The sequence below is a fragment of the Petromyzon marinus genome, chromosome 24 (assembly GCF_048934315.1).
Source record: "Petromyzon marinus isolate PM22_M1 ecotype Great Lakes invasive population chromosome 24, UKy_Petmar_22M1.pri1.0, whole genome shotgun sequence".
Lineage (NCBI taxonomy): Eukaryota > Metazoa > Chordata > Hyperoartia > Petromyzontiformes > Petromyzontidae > Petromyzon > Petromyzon marinus.
The window spans coordinates 10,754,812-10,775,797 of NC_133690.1; the positions used below are offsets into that span (position 1 = coordinate 10,754,812).

General features: G+C 47.6%; 1 protein-coding gene across 2 annotated transcripts in view; it reads left to right on the forward strand.

The window, feature by feature from the left end:
* The window catches only part of LOC116945537 (voltage-gated potassium channel KCNC1-like), a 97,026-nt gene that overhangs the window by 22,601 nt on the left and 53,439 nt on the right, over positions 1-20,986 (forward strand). For both annotated transcript variants that reach the window (XM_032959911.2, XM_032959910.2), the window contains exon 2: positions 9,949-10,933. In XM_032959911.2, the coding sequence (XP_032815802.2) occupies positions 9,949-10,933 (985 nt within the window). The remainder of the gene's footprint in view (positions 1-9,948; positions 10,934-20,986) is intronic.

The following is a 20,986-nucleotide window of genomic DNA, read 5'->3' on the forward strand; positions in this document are numbered from 1 at the left end:
TACTGCAGTACTCACGTCCCTTGCATTCATAAGCAGCACCTGCAGCTCCCCCTCTCTCTCGCCAGCTGACCCACACATCCATCCCATCGCCGCATTCAGCCACGCGCTCTCTCTCTCTCTCTCTTCGTCCCTCCTTTCACAGCGCTCACAATCCGCGTATAATCTTCTCCCACGGAGTGGACGGACGGATCGACGGACGCTGCGACATTGCGTAACGTTATTATTAATAATAATAAGGACGTTCAATTTTATACATATTTAAAAAAAAACCCTATACGTTCCCGCTGCTCACAGTCTCTACTACGTGGGTAGGGGAGGCGTTAAGTCTCAATCTCTTCCCCCTTCTCTTCCTCAAAAACCCAGGAGCACTGCGTTCGGTCCGCGGAATTTTCTCTACCCCTGCCCCTCCCGAATCACGGTTCGTGCCTTTTACCGGCCTCGTGTCAAAAAGAACAAACAAATTGATGAATCAACAAGGACGTTCACGTCAAGAGGCAACAACAGTGGCCTGCTCATCGCTTGAGTCCATTTCTCTTCGGAGTCCTGAGACAAATTTCGTGGTAATTCCACATTCCCACGGCAGGGGAGGGGCCACTTTTTATCCGTGGGACAAATACTTGTTGACGTCACACAAAAGGGGTATTTGTTTTCTCCACACCCAGGAGATGATGGGCTGAGGCAACAGCCCCTGCTGATGTCTGACGAATGCCCAGATCACATTGTAGATCTCGAGCGATGCCAAATGAGGATTTCAAACGAATCATTATCTGCATTGCTGTTCTCGCCAATCGATAACGGAACAGAATCTGCGGTAATTACGCGTATTTACATCTATCGGAGATGTAATCATTTTTTATATATATAATAATCTCAAGTCACCCGCTACTAAAACTGCGGCTCGTAAACCGGCTGGGCTATTCATTGTGGCACTGCACGTTCGCGCGTGCTTTATTTATATATTTCAGCCATTTTGCAGGGTTGCAGAATTGACATCGAAACCGCATCTTTTAATGCTTCCCCTTCCTTTGTTCGGGTCACATCCTCGGCCGTTCTTGTATGCGGGTGACACGCAGTTCGAGACGGCGCATGCGAAGCAACGCGTTACGTACGACACGAAATGAGAGAACACGCGACATGCGCACCGCATTGTTCCCGTCTTAACGCGAGCCGGGTGTGGAACTTACACCGAGCGAAATTATGCTCATGAGTGACAAAATGATTGACGTCATTTTGGATATCAATATCAAAGTTACATTAACAATATGACGTTGTTGAAATCTGTCTTTGGTGCGGAGGTGTGGCGGGAATGCATCACTCACAATTGGAGGGTTGTGGGTCCAGATTGCTCCCCGAGCTTGAACCCGCTCATCGTACCTGCAGGGTCAATCAAATAAAATCGGTGCCACAGTCCGCATATTGCCTGCTATGGGCGCACCGCTTCGCACACACGGACACTGTCAAAGCAAATTGAACAACAACAACAAAAAACCTGAGCAGTGCCCATAAAAAGGGAAACACGAAGAGGTACACGTTTTGTAATCACCCTGAGAGACAAAAAGAGGGAGACGTAGATTAGAGGAGGTAACATATTCAGCGTTAACAATTAAAACTGGAAAAAAATTTGTCTTAAAATTTTCGTGACTGCAGGAATTCACATTCTTGGTTCTTTCGGTAAAGTCACGTAGGTAGAAAAAATAATAGATCACGACGTTTCGATGTGAAGACGATTGCTCGTGTAAAATAAAAAAATATAATACATTTTAAATGAAAAAATAAAAATAAATTGAAAACAATAAAAGCAATAAAACTTATGACGTTTCGATCGTAACACAAAGCGGTCTTCATCCGCGAGGAGCTGATGTCCTCGTTCCAGGACAACTGGAACGAGGACATCAGCTCGCGGTGCAGGGGGTGAGCGAGGTGGATTTAAAGTTGTGGCCACCGCTGCCGTTGATTGTGAGACGTCAAAAGCGGTTGCTTTGTCAGTCGATTGGCGCTCGTCGTGGGAATGTGAAATTTCCATCACTGACTCAGTGGATGGCTATAACACGTAAAACAATTGTTTATTTACTCTTAATTACGTGGTAAAAGCTGAAAGAAGTACGCATTATACTAAGGTAATGTAAGTTATGTAGAAACACACTGGATCATTGTTTTTGTTCTACGAATAAGTGCTCGAGATTTATTTGGGTGATTTATTATCATTATTTTAAAAGGTAAAGTTGCAGCCCTGCAATTTATTTCTCACGCCACTGCTGGTGGAAGGACCTCCGCTAGAGGGTAGCTTTGGAGAGGCCCTCTTAGAGTCGAGAGGGTATTTGGCTGACTGGTTGCAGTACCCACACTTTGCCCCACCACACGCGACCTGTCGACCAATTAACAGTGGTGCACCCATTGGTACTGTTGGGTGGACAGAGGCGAGGGGTGGGTATGGGTATAAGAAACTTGCCCCCGTCGTTTGAACTGCCGCGACGGGAGATCAGATGTAACTCTGGATTGCAAGTCCAGTTTGCCAACCCTTACACATCGTAAATGTAACCCTGACCTCCCCCCCCCTATTAATCGTATTCTTTTACTCAAAATATAAAAGATAAAATACGAGGGGGAAAAAATCCTAAGAGGGGCTTGAGCATTCTATATATGAACACATGCTGGCTGGCAAGCTGCTGTGATGTTGTAACAATGGCGATGAGATTAGCTGTACATTCAACTTAATCCATGCTTGCCAACACGGAGCGCATTTGATTGCAGTTTATATCCACGCAAGCAAATGGCTGCGTTCACATCATCGATGTATGTTTAATGTTTCAGCGAATTATTTGGAGCATCAGTTGAATGTACTTACTTTGAGGTGAACAATCATTGCACGCCCCTGATAGTGTCCTTGATTATGCACGCGAATTCATCAAGAGATGGCTGTGAGGCTCAGTGGTCAGGGGGCTTAGCTGCCACCGCTGAGACCCTAGGTTCGAATCCAGGTAATGGCCTGTCATTAAGCCAGGCACTCAAGCGTAGTGAGTTGATGGTCTCAGCCCAGTCACCACACAAAAAAGCACAACATAGAATTTGGTTTTGCACTTAATTTGGCTTAATTTCAGCTCTGACAATTAAAATAGCAGTTTGACTGTGATGCAACACATTACTCTCGTATGCTGAGCAGACGAAAACATGCTTATCGTTACTGTGTGTGACTTACATGTCACTTGACAAGATCTCAAAGGTAGCTCTGTGACAACCGCTTCCACGGGCCATTCTCTAACATGATCAGAGGGACTGCTATGTGAGAGATCCACGTACTTTGACTCTTTGCATGATGCCAATAGCACAGTCGGGATGATATTGTGGGGAAATAACATACACATTTTTTTAAATTAAGGTCATGTATTATATAATCGAAATTTATGATAATAAAGGTGGATTCTAAAACAAGATCACCGCTGAAAAGCATACAACGTGTTAAGTGTGGTAAGATGAGCGAACGTAAAACTAGTGTTGAGTTTAGGCCACATTCAAATGCATTACCACACACACCAGTGCACTCAATTATAAGATGGGCCTAATGCTGATGTACTCTTTGAGTGATTGTCACATCCACATTATGAAGTCAACTATGAGCAAAGATGGGCGAACAGCTGTCCCACTACCGAATTGAACCAGTAGTACATGCCGATATGCGACAGAGATGCATGCTTCACATTAACCTGAGAGAGAACAAGTGGATTAGAGGACCACGTGCATTAGAAAACAAACGCAGGTTAAAGATGCAACTCACTCCATTGAGAATGGTTAAGCGGGCTTGGGCAGGACACGTAGCTGGGTGGGACAATGGCCGGAGGTCAGGAATTGCGATCGAGTGGCAGCCAAGGGATGGAACGCGTCCAGGGGGGACGTCCACACCACCAAAGAGAATGAGCGATGCCATCAGCCGGTGTTTTGCGGGCGCTGGGTGGATCGTCACACCGCAGAGCCGCGTGTGATGGCGGCGGCTTGTGGGGGCTTTCCTCCCGCGGTGGATTCAGCGTGGATTGACGATGGCAATGGCGTCGCGTGTGAACATTTTCCATATCGCTAATTAAAGGGACGCAAAATGATTCGTTGACTGACTAAAGCCTTCTTGTCTTAAGAATGTGTCTCCTTCAGACAAGGCAAGGTGTGGCAATGTGGAAGAGCCAAAAGCACAGCCATTAAATGATTGCATTTCAGTACGAAGCCATTAGCTGATTGACAGACGTGCATCATGTCAGAGCCAAGTCAATGATCCTGCACTTGCTGGCCAAGTGGTAAAGTGTTTTAAAAAATGTGATTATTTGGGGTCAAGGGTAAATTAAACTCATCGGGTTATATTTCCAATCAGGCAAAAGCCTTTCAAATCGGCTATTGTTAATTACATTTGCTCCAGTGGTTTAGGACCAATACCAAAGTCAAAGAGCCACCACATCCACACAAACAATCGCTCGAACGCACGTGTCTTGGCGATTCTGAACTTGCGGTGGAAATTCCGCATTGCTGTGTCAGGGACCATTCGTCAAAAGGTCACCCACGGTTGACCTCCCACAAAAGCAGTTATCATTTTATGAACCCCAAAGGACTGAGTTGACGCGTTCTGCCACAGCGGCACTCAGCCCATTGCTGGGATTTTTCAGAGAAAGGTAATTTAGACTCAGCCTCACACTTTAAAAACGTATTGTGAAAAGCAGTTTCGCAAAGTGAGAATTTGCTCTCTCAAAATTGCAAAATCTTGACCTGGCATACCTCAGCAGAGTAAACGGAGGCGCACCGACAGGCATGGCACAAACAATCAATTGAAGCTGCTGTTAATATTAAAGTGACTCCGCTACATGATCCAACAACATTACCAATCCACGTTTGTCTAGAAATATGTATCGATACGTGTCCGATTGGCTCGTATTGGTACACCGTTACCGAGGCTTTATGCAAAGGTGTATCCGTGGAGACGAGCAAGACACGGAGGAAGGCAGGTAGGGACATTGCACAGTGGATCAAAAGCCAGGTTTGGGCGACTCGCTCTGCGCATTACTCCCACTTGCAGCGAGATTTAAAATATCTATTTAGGAAAAGATAACCGTGCAGAGCCCCAAAATGCCTTTAGGGGCCACCTATAAGGGCATCTGCAGTGAGCGGAGATGTTTGAGGCTATTAGGGCACAGACAGGAATAGGTGCAGGAGGTAGACCAGTGAAAATGCCTCTGTATATCTTGTATGGATACATTAAAACACACACAAGATGATAAACAGGCAAAATACAATAACAAAATTGAGGGAAAGTGATTTCGCGGTAATTGTCATATCTTGGAAATTCACCATCGTGTCATATCATGATGCATGTAGAAGGATAGTAATAAATAATAATAATTATTATTATACATTCTAGGGAACGGGCAGGGAGACGATGGGTATGGAGCACCACGGTGACGAGATGTTAACTATTTCGCCTTTTATACGAGCACGTGGGTTCGATCCCGACCCTGATGTCTGTATATTTGTAGTTTAAATCTTCTCCACGTGGTCGCGTAGATTTTTCTCCAGGTCCTCTGGTTTTCCCCTCCACATTTAGAAACATGCGTTTAGAATTTTTTGCTGCTGTAAACAAAAATGTCCACGTGATAAGCCACTTCGTTGAGCTGTTATTTGTGGCCAGGTCGCTTCTAAAAAAAATTGCAATATAGCTCAGTGGGCCTTACCTGTTCAAATAAAAAATAGTTAACTTCAGTTTATGGTGACACATGCCATATGATCAGTGCTTTGGAGGAATGGTTTATTGATCATAATATTGAATAACATTAATATGTATCCCTCTCAATCAATCCCACTGCTGGATATAGGCCTCCATGAGCTGTCTCAGTCATGGGAGTTTTCAAGTTTCATTTATTAGGTATAGCCCTGTGAGACATGCGGCTCTTAAGTCGGGTGCAACCGCAACAGACAAAATTTGAACACAGAACATCTTAAAGCGACAACGCGCAACAGAAACATCTTGGAATAAACCAGCAAATATTCCACACAAAAAAACGTATTAAAACGCTGTGTGCAAAAATCACAATGTGGTGCAAGCCAACGACAACAACAACAACCATAAGACAATTTAGATTAACCATATGTTTTCGAATCACCAAAATAAAGCTATAAAAACAATGTAACAACAGTAATCATAGGAACTGTCATTTTAAATTTAACAATAAACGATATACAAACACATACAATAAAAAACTGCAGCCATAGCTGGCAGCACGACACTCCCAGTGTATGATGTGTGAGTGAGTCAGCAGCAGCGTGAGTGAGTGTATGATGTGTGAGTCAGCGCACGATGTGTTAGTCAGCGCACGATGTGCGAGTCAGTGCATGATGTGTGAGTGAGTCAGCAGCAGCGTGAGTGTATGATGTGTGAGTCAGCGCACGATGTGTTAGTCAGCGCACGATGTGCGAGTCAGTGTATGATGTGTGAGCGAGTCAGCGGCAGTGTGAGTGAGTGTATGATGTGCGAGTGAGCCAGCACAAGATGAGTGAACCTGTGTATGATGAGTGAATGGGTCAGTGTTTGTGCGAGTGTATGATGTGTGAGTGAGTAAGCGCATGATGAGCGAGTCAGTGTATGATGTGTGAGTGAGTCATTGCATGATGTGTGAGTGAGTCAGTGCATGGTGTGAGTGAGTCAGTGTATGATGTGTGAGTGAGTCAGTGCATGGTGTGAGTGAGTCAGTGTATGATGTTTGAGGGAGTCAGTGCATGGTGTGAGTGAGTCAGTGTATGATGTGTGAGTGAGTCAGTGCATGGTGTGAGTGAGTCAGTGTATGATGTGTGAGAAAGTCAGTGTATGATGTGTGAGGGAGTCAGTGCATGGTGTGAGTGAGTCAGTGTATGAAGTGTGAGTGAGTCAGTGCATGGTGTGAGTGAGTCAGTGTATGATGTGTGAGTGAGTCAGTGCATGGTGTGAGTGAGTCAGTGTATGATGTGTGAGTGAGTCAGTGTATGATGTGTGAGTGAGTCAGTGTATGATGTGTGAGTGAGTCAGTGTATGATGTGTGAGTGAGTCAGTGTATGATGTGTGAGTGAGTCAGTGTATGATGTGTGAGTGAGTCAGTGTATGATGTGTGAGTCAGTGCATGGTGTGAGTGAGTCAGTGTATGAAATGTGAGTGAGTCAGTGCATGGTGTGAGTGAGTCAGTGTATGATGTGTGAGTGAGTCAGTGTATGATGTGTGAGTGAGTCAGTGCATGGTGTGAGTGAGTCAGTGTATGATGCGTGAGTGAGTCAGTGCATGGTGTGAGTGAGTCAGTGTATGATGTTTGAGGGAGGCAGTGCATGGTGTGAGTGAGTCAGTGTATGAAGTGTGAGTGAGTCAGTGCATGGTGTGAGTGAGTCAGTGTATGATGTGTGAGTGAGTCAGTGTATGATGTGTGAGTGAGTCAGTGTATGATGTGTGAGTGAGTCAGTGTATGATGTGTGAGGGAGTCAGTGCATGGTGTGAGTGAGTCAGTGTATGAAGTGTGAGTGAGTCAGTGCATGGTGTGAGTGAGTCAGTGTATGATGTGTGAGTGAGTCAGTGTATGATGTGTGAGTGAGTCAGTGCATGGTGTGAGTGAGTCAGTGTATGATGTTTGAGGGAGTCAGTGCATGATGTGAGTGAGTCAGTGTATGAAGTGTGAGTGAGCCAGTGCATGGTGTGAGTAAGTCAGTGTATGATGTGTGAGTGAGTCAGTGCATGGTGTGAGTGAGTCAGTGTATGATGTTTGAGGGAGTCAGTGCATGGTGTGAGTGAGTCAGTGTATGATGTGTGAGTGAGTCAGTGTATGATGTGTGAGTGAGTCAGTGTATGATGTGTGAGTGAGTCAGTGCATGGTGTGAGTGAGTCAGTGTATGATGTGTGAGTGAGTCAGTGTATGATGTGTGAATGAGTCAGTGTATGATGTGTGAGTGAGTCAGTGTATGATGTGTGAGGGAGTCAGTGCATGGTGTGAGTGAGTCAGTGTATGATGTGTGAGTGAGTCAGTGTATGATGTGTGAGTGAGTCAGTGTAGGATGTGTGAGTGAGTCAGTGTATGATGTTTGAGGGAGTCAGTGCATGGTGTGAGTGAGTCAGTGTATGATGTGTGAGTTAGTCAGTGCATGGTGTGCGTGAGTCAGTGTATGAAGTGTGAGTGAGTCAGTGTATGGTGTGAGTGAGTCACTGCATGGTGTGAGTGAGTCAGTGTATGATGTGTGAGTGAGTCAGTGTATGATGTGTGAGTGAGTCAGTGCATGGTGTGAGTGAGTCACTGCATGGTGTGAGTGAGTCAGTGTATGATGTGTGAGTGAGTCAGTGCATGGTGTGAGTGAGTCACTGCATGGTGTGAGTGAGTCAGTGTATGAAGTGTGAGTGAGTCAGTGTATTATGTGAGTGAGTCAGTGCATGATGTGTGAGTGAGTCAGTGCATGATGTGTGAGTGAGTCAGTGTATGATGTGTGAGAAAGTCAGTGTCGGCTCCCTCTGCTCGTGTCATCGGACCCCCCCCAGCTCCGTCCCCCCCCCCTCTGGCTCCGTCGCCCCCCCCGGCTCCGTCGGCCCCCCCTGGCTCCGTCGGCCCCCCCCCGGCTCCGTCGCCCCCCCCCGGCTCCGTCGCCCCCCCTGGCTCCGTCGCCCCCCCCCCAAGATCCGTCGGCCTCCCCCCGGCTCCGTCGGCCCCCCCCGGCCCCCCCGGCTCCGTCGGCCCCCTTGGCTCCATCGGCTCCCTCCGTCGACTCCCCCGGCCCCCACCAGCCGCTGCTGGGAGCGCCCCGGGAGCTCCCCTCAGGCGGCCATCTTGCCAGACACACCTCACCGTGCTGGTTAATGTAGATCGCTGAACTGGGGGAAGAAAGACGACCGCTTTTAGCTATCGATCACCACCGATGTTAGCAGTGACTGGGAATCGAACTCGGGTCGTTGGGAATTCGTGGTGCAGTGCAGTGCAGTGCGCTAATTACTGCACCAACATTGTGCATTCATTAAGATGTATTTATAAACATTGATAGATGGTGGCCTATGTGCAGTAGTAGAGCAGGTGGGTTACTTACCTTACTGTACAAAATCTTGAACATTAGGCTTTTGTATATGTGTGATTCTCTGGGCACTGTATATTCTTACAAGATTCGAAATATTAACGAAGGAACTGGACAAATGTATCTATGCAGGCCCTTCCTAAAAAAAAACCCTTGAGAAATCATGCTTTTGTGTTGGAATAAAATATGACATTACAATACATGTATAACAGGTAAGTTTCACTCCCTGATAAAGAGGGGTTAAACAGAACCCAGCATTTACTTTTAACATTCACGGCACTTGCTCTTTTATTGGGGTCGCAATTATTGAAAATGTGCTTACGCATGTACAGATATTACGTGCCCGAGTGATAACGATTGAGCCTTCATGTATAATGCTGATAATTCAGACCGTGGCATTCGCATCAATTAATTGAACATCGCTTTACACGTAGGCAGGCATGATGTCAAACAGATTCCACTTTTGTAAGTGGGGCTTTTTTATTTCATTATATGGAGCACGGAGATCCACAAAGTACGGGAGGGGGTACAAAGTCCCTAACTCCGTTACTCCAGAACTTCCGGGAGGGAAGAGGTCGGGCTCGCCGCTGCCACCACTCCAAATGGGTACCACGACCGGGGTGTTTGTACTTTCATGTGGGAAAGGGGAAGGTAGGGGAAGAGGAACTGAATAAGGGAGTAGAGATAGTGGGGGTGCGAGAGGGGAAGGGGGATGGGAAGGTGGGGGGGGATGGAAAAAGGGAAGGGAAGAGCGTCTAGGAAGGATTGAAAGTGAGTATTAATGTTTCTGCGGGTCGCGGCACCCTACCGGCTTGTCCGATAACGATCACAAGCACGAGCACGAGCGAGCACACGCGAATTCTGGCCGTGTCGAGTGACCCCCCCCGGCGGTGCGCCGTTTTTGCCTTGCAGTACGTGGCGCTGGCCTCCCTCCTGTTCATCCTCATCTCCATCACCACCTTCTGCCTGGAGACTCACGAGCACTTCATCCTGAAGGTCAACCGAACGGAGTTCATCAAGCAGGGCAACGCGACGGTGGCCGTCATCGTCAAGGAGGCCATCACCGAGCCGGCGCTCATGTACGTCGAGGGCGCGTGCGTGCTGTGGTTCACCTTCGAGTTCTTCATGCGTGTTTCCTTCTGCCCGGACAAGAAGGAGTTCATGAGGAGCATCCTCAACATCATTGACTTCGTGGCCATCCTGCCCTTCTACCTCGAGGTAGGGCTCAGCGGACTCTCGTCCAAGGCCTCCAAGGACGTGCTGGGCTTCCTGCGCGTCGTCCGCTTTGTGCGCATCCTGCGCATCTTCAAGCTGACGCGCCACGTCGTGGGCCTGCGCGTGCTGGGCCACACGCTGAGCGCCAGCACCAACGAGTTCCTGCTGCTCATCATCTTCCTGGCGCTGGGCGTGCTCATCTTCGCCACCATGATCTTCTATGCAGAGCGGCTGGGCACCAAGGAGGAGGACATCAAGAACAACCACTTCTCCAGCATCCCCATCGGCTTCTGGTGGGCCGTGGTCACCATGACCACGCTGGGCTACGGGGACATGTACCCACAGACGTGGTCGGGCCGCCTCGTCGGCGCCATGTGCGCCATCGCCGGCGTGCTCACCATCGCCATGCCCGTGCCCGTCATCGTCAACAACTTCGGCATGTACTATTCGCTGGCCATGGCCAAGCAGAAGCTGCCCAAGAAGAAGAACAAACACATCCCGCGCTCGGCGCAGATCGCCGCGGCGGCCGCGGCGGCCGCGGCGGCCGCGGCGGCGGCGGCCGCCCCCGCCTCCGGCGCGTCCCCAAACTACTGCAAGTCGGACCTCAACTCGCCGCGGCCGAGTACGCATGGGGACAAGTGCCCCCTCGCCGAGGACGAGACCAACGAGATGAACAACCCAGGTGAGAGAGACAGAGAGTGAGTGAGTGAGCGTCAGGTGCCTTTGGCTGCCGTTGTCCATTGCAATCTCACCCTGGTCCCTAACCCTGACCCCCCCCCCACCCACCGCGCCCCCCCACTCCAGCGACCGCGGCTGGCTGCCGACACGCCGCCGTCGGCCTCCCCTCGATGAGAGGTTGCTCGTTCTCTTCTGCTGCTCCTGATGTCTGGAACTCCCACCCCTCTGGCTGTCTGTTCTGCCGATTGCGAAATTCCGTCTCCATGTTCGAATCCGTTTTGCTTCAGACCTTCCTATTCTTCTCTGCCTGTGCTTTCACGTGAGTTGTGGGCCTCTTCGCCAAGCCACTCCTCTACCCAATCATAACTGCCACCCTCGCATTCCCCTGCTTGTAAAGCATCTTGAGAGACATTATTATGTAGATGCTACAGAATTGGAAATTGTATAACATAATGAGGTATCGAGCATGCGACTTCGGCTAAATAAACTAAACTATTTTTTTTTATATATACTACCACTGAGATATTTAGCTTTTTTTCAGGAGAGAGCTGGCCACAAATGATATCTCAACGAAGTCACTTAACACGCGGAAATTTACAGCAGCCAAATACTCTAAATGCGTGATTCTAAATGTGGAGAGGAAATCCGGAGGACCTGGAGAAAAATCCACACGACCATGGGGGAGAGAGACAACCACAAACTCCAGGGTCTGGATTGACCCCACGACCTCCTGTAAAGCAGGAGAGCCAATTAACATCTCGCCACCCATAAAGCCACATCACTCGAATGAACTACAATGTAAACACATGCTAGAAAATATATTCTAACTGGAGGCGAGATTCCTTGAAGGTTTATATATATAAAAATCTCCCCTCCCCCCTCACCTCGATACAACCTGCTTCACTTCGAATTGTATAAGGCTATCCCAGACATCGATACCGCGATGGTTGTTAATTGTGAGCACACCGGACTTGCAATGCAAAGGTCGCCAGTTCGATTCGATCTCCCGGCTCGCCAGTTGAAACAACGGTGCAAAGCTTCTTAAATCCCCAACACCAACGCCACCGCCAGCGCCGCTGTCCACCCAGCAGTGCCAATGGGTCCAGACCGCCGCAAGTTGACGATCGTCAGCTCCGCGTGGTGGTGCGCTAAAGCGTGGCCATTCCCTATTCTTCCAAGATGTCTAACCAGCGTGGAAGAAGGGGCCAACATTTTTTTTGGAGGGGCTCTCTTGAGCTGCCTCCAAGTAGTTGCAGGGCTGCACCTTTGCCTTTCTGCCGGGAGAGAAATAAATCCCCTCCCTGGCCCTCAATCCAGCCAGACGACGCCACTTTGACTTATCCATCACCATCGACATCATTCGAAACTTGACGGCTGCACGTGTGCCGCTTCGGGTTTCTGGATGGGCAGAAGTAAGCAAAAGTGGTCACTGCGGGTTAGGTATGGGCTTGCACGGCGGACGGTTTAACGCCTCGAATCCAAACTCTGGTGCGATACCAGCCTGGGGCCATGTCAAATATTGTGGACTCGAGCTTTGGCTGCGAAGGAGCAAGGCATCATAAAGCCGACTTCCCATGCCCATGTGTCTCAGTCGGCGAGAGGAAGCACAACCCCCTTGCCCTTTGCAGGAATGAACAGCAGGCACGTCACACCCCGGTCACAACTCGGCCCATCTGCCTAGCTCCTTCTTCTTCACACAATCACTGGTTTTCTCGTGCCCCTCGTAAGGCACTACACATAGGGATACCGTACACAAACGTAGTGACGTGCCCAGATAACATGAACGTGGAATAGTGCGGAATAATGTGAACATGAAACCTCAGCAGCAGCAGAGACTAACAGGGAAGCCCATCGCATGGCTTACTCCTAACTCAGCTGGCCATTACACAATTCCCTCCCACTCTGCTTCTTACTTTGCCTATTTTCCCCTCTCACTTCACCAAAATCTCCACACGCTCTTCAAATTGGGATGAGAACTCGCTCATCTCTCGCAGTGCAGTACAACCCTTCATGCCAGAGAACGGCCCACGGAAGTGGATAACGCAAAGCTACCTCTGAGGACCCTTCAAGTAACCGTTCAGTCCACATGTTAGAGGGCAGCACTCTTCCACCCACTCTGCATAATGTTTGTTACCTGACAGTTAAAATTTATATTCCATTTCTCAGAGCTGGAACCTGGCCAAATTAAGTGCAGAATAAAATTTAATGTGATTGGGTTTTTTATGTGTGTAGTGATTGGTGACTGGGCTGAGACCATCGTCTCACTACACTTGAGAACCCAGTTCCGTCACAGGATATGAACCCCACGGTCTCGGCGGTGCCGGCTCAGCACTGTGACCTCTCTGACCTCTGAGTCACTTGGCCACCTCCCCCATTGTAATCTGATATTGAATCACTTCTCACACATATGATGAAGATTTTAGTCCATCTTTATTATTTCAAGCTTCTCATTCTGTCGGGGGCCAAATTTTGCCCGAATTCTTTAAATGATCCGCATATAACTCAAATGGGTTTATTACATTGCAATCTACACTCCCACTGGCAGACTCATGCCCACTCATAGGCCAGGTGCTGACTCACCCTGTCCCACACAGGGATAGGTGCCTCTGGGGGTGCCCTTTCAAATTCTTGAGAGGAGATATGATGGAATGTGCTGAGACGTCCCGGTGTATAGGAGGGTGCTTTATCAATAATACATCATTATTGTCATCATCATCATCATCATAATTATTATTTTTTACTTCATTACATTTGCATCCTAAAATGAGATGGCACAAAAGTGCCTCAAAAACCCAAACTGTTGCATTTCATTTACATTTTAAATCGTTCCTTTGGTCTGGATGAGATATAGGCCTCAAACTAGTCGCCCTCTCATAATTACTTAACTCATAACAACTTCCACCAGGGACCAGAGCTATGGTTACATGCGGCAGAAGCGAGAAGCCAAAACGACGCTTCCTTTCCTGCAATTGGAGCGTTGTTCAGATGCAGTAAATATTTTGCTAAAATTACAATTTCGATTTGCATGGCATCTAACTTTGACCACACCTCGCGATGTCGTACAGGCACAGTGGGGCAATATTCCATCGACAGAGGGAGTCAAGTGTAGGCAGTTAAAAATGAATCTCTTGCGCCTGGACTTGAACAGGGCCAGGGAGTCGACAGCACGGATGGCTGGGATAAGGGTGTTCCAGATCACGGGAGGAGCAGTAGGGGAGAGAGACTGACGTCCCACCGAGCGAAGGTTGATTGAGGCTTCGAAAGAAGATGGCCTTGGTTGTAGCAGCAGGGAACGTGTGGAGGACCTTGAAGATAGTGAGTGTGTGCTCTTGAAATTAATCGGGCATTGACTTGGGAGACAGTAGAGCGATCTTTCCCATAAACCCTAGCACCCAAAGTGTAATGGTTATGAATATGGCAGTTTTGATTTATTTGTTCAGGAACACCTCAATGGGTCTAACAACTCTGTTCAGAGTCATCCTACTCGGGATGTTTGACTGATTCCTTATTGGGTAGTTTTATGTGAGGAAGGAAACCAAAATAACCCAGAGAAAGCCCACAAATGTTGCGGGGACAACACGCAAAAAAAAATCAACGCAAAAATACTGACCACCGAATAGCTCTGGAAGTTGGGTGGCACGTGCACATGATGATCTCTGTCTGCTCCACCAACCCCGCTTGCAAATCACTGGAATACAGGTGTGTGACACCACACGTAGTTTAAGCTTGTTCACAGATCTCATAAAGCATTATTTACCTGCAGTAAGGGCCATCAATCAAGTCATTCATTGGCTTATGACTGCCGACGTACAGGGTGATCCATTTATATATACCTCCACGAAAATACCAGGGACAATTAATAGAGCCTCTACATGTCTCCCACCAATCTCGATATACATATTACATAGCTTAACACCCTCCCGGTGAACGTTACTCAGCATAGCTTCACCTTATTAAATCGCCTGTTGAGAGGAAAAAAAGTGGTCGTTAGAAATGAGTGGGGTATCTATGAATGGATATTGTTAATTTGCTGAGCGATTCTTAAGAAAATATATAGTTCAGGAAAGGAATACAGTACTAGATTAAGTAGCTATACTTCATTTGATGATGGACGCATCTTGACTCATCTTTGACTTCGAACAGCAGACCAGGATTTATTTTCTGCCACTCACAGGAAGGGAAGAAGATCTGAGTGTTTCGGCACGGAATGTCTGCTCCCTGACCACGCGTTGCGTCTCACTCTCTCGGTAGATTCATTCACAGCCAAGAGGCGATGATGCCATTCTCTGTCTTTCCTGTGCGTGCCTCCTCTGTTGGCGGCGATGTGACGCCGGTTTTTGGCGACGGCCGCAGACGGACCGTCCGATATTCCCCAAACGCTGTTTGAGCAAAAAATAAGTCGGGCCACTTTTGTGACCCTGGTCCCCGCAGTGTCCCCTCTAAGCCAATCCTGTCGCGCACCCGATTACAACGGGCATCGGGGAGGTGAAATACACTTACCGATGTGCCAGGCGCGCTAATGCGCCGATTCCGCGTTACCTACATTAACTTTTTGTGCGCGTGTGCGCGCGCGTGCGTGTGCGCATGTCTCCGTGGCCCTTCCAATTATTTCCTTGCATCAATGGAAATTTGTGTTAACGCATCACTGGGAACGCCAATTTGACCTAAGAGGGAATGCGACCGTCGTAGGCAATATAACCCTGGACGCGATAAGTAATGCACATCACCCCCGGAGCCATACCCTTCACGCTTGTGCCCATTGCACTTTGGAAAATCCCTGCGCAAAATGCATCGCTTTACTGAGCAGGAGGGGGGGATATAGAAGCATTGCCCAAGCCAATGCATCTCCTAAGACTGTATAACTGCGTTAAAACTAAACTAAATATATATTTTTTTTATCTCACCAGCTAAGGCCCACCGAGCTCTAAAGCTCTTTTGCCGAAGTGACCTGGCCACAAATGAAAGCTTAACGAAGTGGCTTATCACGTGGAAATGTATAGCAGCCAAATACTCCAAACGCGTGATGATCATTCTAAATCTGGAGGAGAAAAAAAAAACGGAGGACCCGGAGAAAAATCCACGTGACCACGTGGAAAGAAACACGCAAACTCCAAACATACAGCAGGCGTCAGAAAATCGCACATGCACACTTTCCGAGTTGCCTTCATTTTTCATGAAGCCAAATCAGAGGAGGTATTTATTGCCAAGGGGATATTGGAAAGGAATTACGGTGCAAGCATTAGCACTGAACCCACGGAATTCCATGGGAGATACGGCTTTGAAACAATGTGAACATTGGTATGACAATATGTTTGTCTGATGTTGTTCGATTTTTCTCAAATAAGCAACACGACTAAACACATTTGTGCAAGAGGTATACGCCCGAAACACAGAGAACGAACCATTCACTTTGGGGACTGTGTTCGCTATAAATTTAACCAGCGTGGTGAGGCTGAGGTTCAGGTGGGTTGGTGAATCATGCGGAGAGAAAGGACGTTCGAGACACCCACCTCTCGCGGCAAACGGGGTGTCTGTCTGTAGGACCAGACCTGGAGTCAACTGCAATCGGAGTCGTGCCACTCATAATGATTTTCAACAACAATGTGCTCGCAATTATAATGTCAGTGAACAATGAGGCTGTGTTTGTAATCACTGTATAATTGACCCCAGGCTTTGACAGTACATCAAGTAGGTTTATGCTGGGAGTTTGAGATATAATCTCTTGTACACTTAAACTGCCCCGGGGTCGGGATCGAACCCACGACTTCCCCTATACCAGGCAAGGTAGTTAACATCTCGTCAGCGTGGACGCAGTAGTGTAGTGTTAATGCACTTCGCTAAATGCTGGCTTCCAGAGTTCGATTGCCACTCACGACCAACATCAGTGATGAATATCTGAAACGGTACTGGGCCTTCCCTAGGTCATTTCACCTTTAAATGAGTACCTGGTATGGTGAGTAAACATCAGCACTTGGTAAGCCAGGCCTGGGGTCGGCCTCCCACCCACCGGTGTGCTTGCTTCCAAACAGCACTGGCCCCAAAAGTCGATTGAAGGCTATATGGTGGATCTTTGTATTTGCTTTGCAATGGGAGTTCGGGATAAACTCACGTATGCGCGTCTGATTGGTTGCATCTTTCTGGTGGGCGGGCTCTAATTAGCCTAGCACGTGTGATGAACCGTGCGTTCCCTGGGGATAGTGTTTAATTAACGCATGCCCATTGTTCCACGCTGTCAGGAGGGTGTAGCTTATTTAGTCGGATGGAACTCAAACGGGGAAAAATCCTCAGACCCTTTAAATCAACCTGTATCGGTCGACCAGTCAAAGTCAAAGGAAGAGCATCACTGCACTATTGAATTGAAGCTAGTTTCTCTTCAGTGATCCAGTCAAGCAGCGCCGTGCTTAGAGCGCGTGACTCACAATCAGGAGGTCATGAGTTCAAATCCCTAAGGGTAGCAGGAGGGGGGTAGGAGATCGACTCAGCCCATCATCATGCTTCTCTGGAGTCTATAAAATGTGTACGACTTTGCAGGACGTCAACAGTGAGTTTCCTATGGCGAGTGGCCCTTGCCATAAACATGTGGAATTTGTAACGCAATTCAAGAAAGCCACGCGGAACACTCATATAAAAGAGTCTCCCGCCAGGCATATTTGCCTCGTTCTGTTTTTATTCTTGTGTCTGGGAAGAGACTGCAGTGTCTGGTGAAAGCCCACATTTATGAAGGCCGAACACCCAAACTTCACAAGCCCAAACAAATCAGCACCATACTTGCGGAATGATTATTGGCCTTCGGGCATGCCTGATGAGAGGCAGCGAAGCGGCAGTACAGTACAACTCTACCGAGGCCCCAAACTCAGGGCTTTCTGCCCCCACCCCCCCCCCCACCCATTTTTTTTTCACCAAAATAATTTCCAGCAACATATTTTCATAAATAAAAAAATTTTAGTCCGTCCCCAATTGTGTTGGCGTGCACTGGCGCGAAATAACATCTCACGGTGTATTCCTTGCCCACCGTGAGGATGGCCAGTGTGATTCTTGTGAAAGGCCAATGTTGCCGCCTGTGGTTTGATTCAAACCTGCAGAGACAACCGGGAGCAAAAGACCTCAACTTCCATTGGAGAAGAACCTTGCTCCATTCTTAACCCTTCCACCCTTCATTTCCCTGCATGGTGAGAGAATTAAATTATAACCTGGGAGCACTTGGTGCGGCATCTTTCTGGGCTCGTTGAAAATCATCTCAAACCGCATATTAAATTCCCCTGCTATGAAATGTCCCCAAATTATTCCGCTTTCTAATTATCTGCGAAGCCCGCCAATGCGTTGCGCTGAGGCAAAGTGGAATTTCTTAAAGGGCCTCAAGCCAAAAGGGTTTGTTTTTTACGACCGCGAGGTTATTTTGCTCTTTACACATTATTTTCGCGCAAAATCAACATCAAGCAAGCCCCACTTAAACGATCATGAGTGCTCAGAAGCCAACTCGCCCACAGGCATTAACCGTGTCCTCCATGTGAATTCCATCGATGTAATGACCGGTTTCTTCAATTAATACTTATTAAGAAGATAGCTTTACCATCATTATCGTTTTCATGAGCTCCCAATCAAATCACACGAGTCGATTTTGTCATTATTTTTAAAGGGGTTCTTAACATCGTCAACTTAAATACACGCATCAAACATTTGGGGAGCAAGTAAATGTTTTTACCGTACAAGTTTTTAATGTTAAGTACGAGTTTTACTGCGTCGTACTTTGATATCTGAAGGAAAATACAAATGCAAACTTGATTTTGCAATTATTAAAATGAGAAAAAAGTACAAAGGTACAGGCTTTCAATCAGTATGCACACAGTGTAATTGGAACATGTAACGCGAGGTACCTGGCATAAATTATACTAAAAGTACAATACGTTACCATTGCCTGTTTTTTTTTGACCCAGGGAATCCTCATTGAGTCTCAAGACTCGTTTTATGGTGAGCTCTGCACTTGGATGTTTGGCCAATTTTTTTTTGTTAATGACTGCCTTGTGGGATACATCTATAGCACCCAGAGAAAACGCATGCATACGATGAGATAACGTCAAAAACACTCAAAGCTCTGCACAGATAGATTCAATAACTCATCGCTGTACTGGCCACCTGATTTCGATTTTAATTCGTGCGAGTTTGCTAAATCCGGCTACTAACTGGCGAGACACTCTCGGAGCATACAATCAACCGCCTGCCTTTATAGCGGCAAGCAGATACTGGGGTGAAGTAGAGGAAAGGGGTTTTAACCGCTGTCATCCAGTACCCTCCTGCCACTGCGATGTAACGCGCTGTGCCGTGAAACGGTAATAGTTCTGGAAAGGAGAATTCAAGGGAAAAGAAGACGACGACAATTTTCGTGATTTCCATTGCCGTTCTCCTCTGCCCACCGCGAATCTCCTTTGTTGCGCCGAGTGACATTGGTGTCGGATGTTTATTCTCATTCCTGATCTCTTACACGACAGCAACACAGACACACGTCCGTTTTGCAAGTGACCCCAAAGCCACTTCAGTAGTTCAGTTTCATTTATTTTGGTAGAGCCCTGTGAGCCATTCGGCTCTTGAATCGGGTGCAACCGCAACAAAAACATGAACTTGCCAACTGACATCCTTTAACGGCCCATCATACACCACCACCACCACCACCACTAAACAGCAGTCTACAGCTATGCCAATGAACGACTTGCCCTGTGCTTCCTTGTTACATCAGTCAGTCGATCCACTGCTGGATGAAGGCCTCAATCCGCCAAAAACTCTCACGATCCTGCGGTGTAATAATCCACCCAACACAAGCGGAATTCATCATGCCATCTCCTCGTTAGATGTACTCTTGGACATGTTCCATTCTTTGGCTGCCATGCCATTATTATTCTTGACTATCGTCCACGATCCCTTTAAGCGATGTGTCCTCCCTAGTGTGAATGCCATTAACCTGCGTATGTTCTCTTATACATGCGTTACCAGCTCTGTCTATCAATGCAAATCCAAGCACGCATCTGGTCCATGCCGCTTTCTGCACCCTTCAGTTTTAGTTCCATTTTTTTCTTATTCATGACCATACATTATATCTGAACCATGTGTCAAAAGCAGGCAGTCTTCACTGATGAAATTAATTCAGATTGTTTTGACCAAAGTAGGTGTTAAGACAATAATAATAGCCTATTGGCAAGCGCTGGGCTGCGTGCCAGCGTGCTACAAAGTCTCAATCAACGCAGATAACACCATTGTGCATTGTGTGATTCACAGGTTCAGACCTGGGTCGTCTTGCAGGACAAATAGTTATTTTTTTCCCAAAACTATTAAACCATGGCTCCTATCAATAGACTGTCCCACATGAGCCACGAACGGATGGAATATCATTTTTTGTGACCACCATAATCACCAGCCATGATCGATCCGCTGCTGGTTGAAGGCCTTCCCAAGCCATCCCCATCTCTCATGGCCTTGTGAAGCAATGATCCATCTAGCTCCTGGACACCAGCTGACCTCATCGTTGCCATTCTCTCTCTGCGTTGGACATCCTCTTGGATGTGTTCCCTACTCTGGAAAAAAACAACTCTCCCAGGTCTGCACAGATTGGTCATGAACCCACTTGCGATTCTGCCATCTCCTGATTACCTCGCAAGCCAGCAGGTTGGAGAGTTTTGCCGCACGTGCTGATCTCGGGTGAGTGGTGGCACAGTTGTTAGCACACTGCGCTGTGAAGCCAGCAACCCTGGTTCGATTCGTGCCCACGGCCAGCAACGGTGGCGCGTGACATCTGAAACTGGTCCTGGACTGGCTCTTATTAATCAATCCACCAATGACTACATCGGTGAAGTATGGTCGAACAACCCTCAGGACAACGTGGTGTTGGGGAGGGCTTTCATTCGGCAGTGGATTGGGAAACAAGGCACAGCTGTGCGACTCATCCCCCTCCTCTCGATGGTTTCCGTACCTACTAAAGTCAGAGGCGACGGTGGAGAAATTTCAACACTGATAATGACCCGTGAATGAATTGGCTAGTGTCCCCCCACGTTGTTGTTATGGGTAGTAC